Genomic DNA, 5,467 nt, shown 5'->3' on the forward strand with positions numbered 1-5,467 from the left:
CCTCATCACAATCATCATCACATCCTCATCACAATCATCATCACATCCTCATCACCATCATCACCATCACATCCTCACCACTATCATCATTATATCCTCATCACCATCACATCCTCATCACCATCATCATCCTCATCACAATCATCATCACATCCTCATCACAATCATCATCACATCCTCATCATCATCACATCCTCATCATCATCACATTCTCATCACCATCACATCCTCATCACAATCATCACCATCACATCCTCATCATCACCATCACATCCTTACCACTATCATCATTATATCCTCATCACCATCACATCCTCATCACCATCACATCCTCATCACAATCATCACCATCACATCCTCATCACCATCATCACCATCACATCCTCACCACTATCATCATTATATCCTCATCACCATCACATCCTCATCACCATCACATCCTCATCACAATCATCACCATCACATCCTCATCACCATCACATCCTCATCACAATCATCACCATCACATCCTCATCACCATCACATCCTGACACTCACCCATTTTTTGCTGCCTGACCTGACATTTCACTTCCTGTGTAATAAACCCCACAGCTTTACAGGTTCACCTGATTCCTAACTTCACCTGGTCGTGAGAACCCACCTGGACAGGATCCAGGAGAAAAACACCACACACTCGTCTTCAGGGTTGGAGTTATAAATATATTTGGGTTAATGTGGAACAGAAACATTAAATGTTTACACACATTTACATCAATTTCCAATATAACAGGGTTCAGAGGTCACACCATCACCCACTGCGATCAGATCTTTAGGACTGGCAGGAATGTGAGGTTAAGCACAATGACCTCCCCCAAGGCATTCTGGGTAAAATACAAACTTTAAAAATATCTGTTTAAATAGTTTTATATTCTTTATTTACATTTACAGCACAGAAAGGGGCGGGATCAATAACTGTGTTTAGATTAAGGGGTGGGGTTATAATTGTGGGTGGAGTTAGAGCTGGGGTTCTAATTGTGGGCGGAGTTAGGGGTGGGGTTATAATTGTGGGTGGGGTTAGAGGTGGGGTTATAATTGTGGGTGGAGTTAGAGGTGGGGTTATAATTGTGGGTGGAGTTATAATTGTGGGTGGGGTTAGAGATAGATTTGCACAGATTAAATCAAAGCTGTAAAGTCGGATTAAGAATATGGGTGTGGTTAAGTCTGTGGATGGAGTGATGGGGTCGGGTTAACATTTGGGTGGCTTTGAGATAGAGGGTGGGGTTATGATGGTAATTAAAAGTAAAAGTGGCTAAGGGTGGAGTTAGAATTAGAGGGCAGGGCTACAGACAGGGGGTGTGGTTAATTATCTTATGTAACTAGAATAGTTTATATCTACAGTTTATAAATGTAATAACAGTAAATTTCTGCAGCTTCAACTGTGGTGTTAAAATGAATCATAATGTTTAGGGGCGTGGTTATGACAAGGGGCGTGTCCTGTTAAAGGGCGTGGTTATGACACTGCTATGATAAAGCCTTTTCGCTCTCACTGCAACGCGGGAGTTAAACAAGCTTTGTTTTAGGCTTTTGAAGGTCACTCATGGTCATGTGACTCCAAATGATGAGATCATGGTCATGTGACTACTGATGATGAGGTCATAGTCATGTGACTACTGATGTTTTAATTTCCCCCACCTGAGGTCAAACCATTTCAAACCTCGTATCAGATGAAACAGGTCATGTGACATTCCCTCAGGTGTTCAGTAGATATGGAGTTCAGCATGATTCAGAAAGATCAAAAAGATCATGATTCCTTTATCAGGTGTTTCAGCAGGGAAACAGCACGTGTTAAAGCTCCAGCAGCAGGTCACTTAGAAGTTCTGCAGTTCAGGTATGTTCTTATAGAGGTCCAGAGAGTCAGGGTTGGAGAACGCACCACGCTGAGTCACCTCCTTCCCTGCAATCACCTGCTTCACCGCCACCTCCACCTTCTTCCCACTGATGGTGTACTGCGCACACACACACACGCACACACACAGAAATAAAAAATGTTATTAATAAAAAGAAGCAGCAGGTCGTTAATCTTAGAAAGGTCAATAAGAAGAAAAATAAAAAAAATCAAAGTAACAAACAATGGAGGGCGAGAGAACGAGAGAAAGGAGGAGAACAAAGAAAAATAAGGTTCATATATATATATATATATATATATATATATATATATATATATATATATATATATATATGTGTGTGTGTGTGTGTGTGTGTGTGTGTGTGTGTGTGTGTGTGTGTGTACCGGGATATCTTTGGTCTGTAGGATGACAGAGGGGACATGGCGAGCAGACAGGGACACTCTGATGGCACTGCGGATTTTTGCCACCAGCTCGGGGGTGAAGTTTTGATTCTGCACCAGTTTGAGGAAGAGAATAACTCGCTCTTCTCCATCCGAGTTATACTGAGGAACACACACACTGTCACACACCTCCTCAAACGCTTCCACTGTAACACACACACACACACACACACACACAGAGAGTAATTACCCTGGCTTACACTCAGTCAGTATATTATTATAAAAAGTAGCACTGTAGTATCCAGTGCACTGCATGTCTACCTGAAACAGACACTAGTGCAACTAAGGCTTTTGTCTGTGTAATGCGTCTCACTGTGTGTGTGTGCATCTGTGTAGTGTGTCTACGTGTGTGTCCCAGTGTATAGTCTGTGTCCCCAAAATCATGTGTGTAGTGTCACAGTACCGTGTCCCTGCAGTGTCCCTGTGTAGTGCACTCAGTACTGCAGGTGTGTGTGTGTGTGTGTGTGTGTATGTGTGTGTGTGTGTGTACTGAACACAATGCTAATCATTTGAAACCGAATGCTAGCCTTCTGCGAGTGTCTCACCGATGTTGTAGATTTCGGAGCTCCCGAAGCGAACGCCGTTAGGGTTCAGAGTCCCGTCACTGAGAAAGAGAGAAAAATCTCTACAATTTCCTTCCATTTATCACTCCGTCTCTCTGTTCCACCACAATCGTTCATCACAAAATCATTTATTATAAAATCATTCATCACACAAACGTACGCCGGAGATCACAGGACCATGATTTATCGGTACAGATACAGAGGAAATAAAGGTTCTGTCCCAAAATCCTTCCTATTCCCTACATAGTGCACACATGTACAGTTCCACAGAAATTCTCTAATCGAGCATTGGGCAGCGTTTCAAATCCACACACACACTACATAAGAGATCAATTATGGGTGGAGCTTCTGAATAAATGTATATATTTATGAGATAAAGGTGAACTTTCATCGTGACCACAAAATCAAACCATTTATAACCTGCAACTATGCTCTGTGTGTGTGTGTGTGTGTGTGTGTGTGTGTGTGTGTGTGTGTGAGATGAAGCTTACCTTCTCCCCAGCATCACTATTCCTCCGGTCTTTGGGTTGATCTTGCAGAAATCACCATGAGCCCACACTCCTGAAAACACACACACACACACACACACACACACACACACACACACACACACACATTTATTTTCTAACACACTGTGTCCACTGAGCCATGTGTGTATATCAGAGCACTCATTTATCTTATTTAGCTGTCTGTCACACCTGTCTGTCTCTCTGCTCTCTTACACACCTGTCTGTCTGTCTCTGCTCTCTTACACACCTGTCTGTCTGTCTCTCTTCTCTTACACACCTGTCTGTCTGTCTCTCTTCCCTCTTACACACCTGTCTGTCTGTCTCTCTTCCCTCTTACACACCTGTCTGTCTGTCTCTCTTCCCTCTTACACACCTGTCTGTCTGTCTCTCTTCCCTCTACACACCTGTCTGTCTCTCTCTTCCTCTTACACACCTGTCTGTCTGTCTCTCTTCCTCTTACACACCTGTCTGTCTGTCTCTTCCTCTTACACACCTGTCTGTCTCTCTTCTCTTACACACCTGTCTGTCTGTCTCTCTTCCTCTTACACACCTGTCTGTCTGTCTCTCTTCCCTCTACACACCTGTCTGTCTGTCTCTCTTCCCTCTTACACCTGTCTGTCTGTCTCTTCCTCTTACACACCTGTCTGTCTCTCTTCCTCTTACACACCTGTCTGTCTGTCTCTCTTACACACCTGTCTGTCTGTCTCTCTTACACACCTGTCTGTCTGTCTCTCTTACACACCTGTCTGTCTCTCTTACACACCTGTCTGTCTGTCTCTCTTACACCTGTCTGTCTGTCTCTCTTACACACCTGTCTGTCTGTCTATTAATAGAGCAATCTAGTGTTTGTTTCTCTGTTCACTAATCCACCAGTCTGTGTGTGTGTGTGATGAACAGTGATAGTGAGTGGGTCACTAAAAATCTGTGTGTCTCATTTACAGAAATTATTAGACAGGATTCTGGATTAGTGTAAAAACAGCATCACACACACACACACACACACACACACACACACACACACACACACACACACACACGTCTCAGCTGCTACATAAGGTTCTTTTTCTGTGAAACAGCTTTTCTCATTACAGGAACAGTCAGTGGAGTGTTATGGGTGTGTCTATAAGCAGTGTGTTAGGGGTGTGTCTGTGGGCGGACGTTAGCGTGTGTCTATAAGTAGTGTGTTAGGTGTGTCTGTGGACGTTAGCGGTGTGTCTATAAGTAGTGTGTTAGGGGTGTGTCTGTGGGCGGGACGTGTTAGCGGTGTGTCTATAAGTAGTGTGTTAGGGGTGTGTCTGTGGGCGGACGTGTTAGCGTGTGTGTCTATAAGTAGTGTGTTAGGGGTGTGTCTGTGGGCGGGACGTGTTAGCGGTGTGTCTATAAGTAGTGTGTTAGGGGTGTGTCTGTGGGCGGGACGTGTTAGCGGTGTGTCTATAAGTGTGTTAGGTGTGTCTGTGGACGTTAGCGGTGTGTCTGTGGGCGGACGTTAGCGGTGTGTCTGTGGGCGGACGTTAGCGGTGTGTCTCTGGGCGGGACGTTAGCGGTGTGTCTGTGGGCGGGACGTTAGCGGTGTGTCTGTGGGCGGGACGTTAGCGGTGTGTCTGTGGGCGGGACGTTAGCGGTGTGTCTGTGGGCGGACGTTAGTGTGTCTGTGGGCGGACGTTAGCGGTGTGTCTGTGGGCGGACGTTAGCGGTGTGTCTGTGGGCGGACGTTAGCGTGTGTCTGTGGGCGGACGTTAGCGGTGTGTCTGTGGGTGGGGCATTTAGGAACCTTGTCTATGGGCAGAGGGCGTGTCTACAGGTGGAGCATCAGAGGGCTGGCAATGTGTGGAGCTTTTGGATACATGTATATATTTATGAGATTTAAGTGAACTGGATTACTTCCTCAGATATGACTTTAAAAATCATCATGAGCACAGAATTAAACCATTTATAACCTGCAAGTGTGTGTGTGTGTGTGTCTCTGTGTGTGTCTCTCTCTCTGTGTGTGTGTGTGTGTGTGTGTCTCTCTCTGTGTGTGTGTCTCTCTGTGTGTGTGTCTCTCTGTGTGTGTCTCTCTGTGTGTGTGT

The 5,467-nt window shown here is 44.9% G+C and overlaps 1 protein-coding gene across 1 annotated transcript in view; it reads right to left on the minus strand.

The window, feature by feature from the left end:
* Nucleotides 1-678: 678 nt before the first annotated feature.
* Nucleotides 679-5,467, minus strand: part of aacs (acetoacetyl-CoA synthetase) — a 25,690-nt gene continuing 20,901 nt past the window's right edge. Inside the window, 4 exon segments of the mRNA XM_046842111.1 lie at nucleotides 679-1,985; nucleotides 2,270-2,472; nucleotides 2,872-2,930; nucleotides 3,381-3,450. Coding sequence (XP_046698067.1) covers nucleotides 1,848-1,985; nucleotides 2,270-2,472; nucleotides 2,872-2,930; nucleotides 3,381-3,450 — 470 coding nt within the window. The 3' untranslated portion in view covers nucleotides 679-1,847.

Source organism: Silurus meridionalis, chromosome 27, assembly GCF_014805685.1.
Source record: "Silurus meridionalis isolate SWU-2019-XX chromosome 27, ASM1480568v1, whole genome shotgun sequence".
Classification (NCBI taxonomy): Eukaryota; Metazoa; Chordata; class Actinopteri; order Siluriformes; family Siluridae; genus Silurus; species Silurus meridionalis.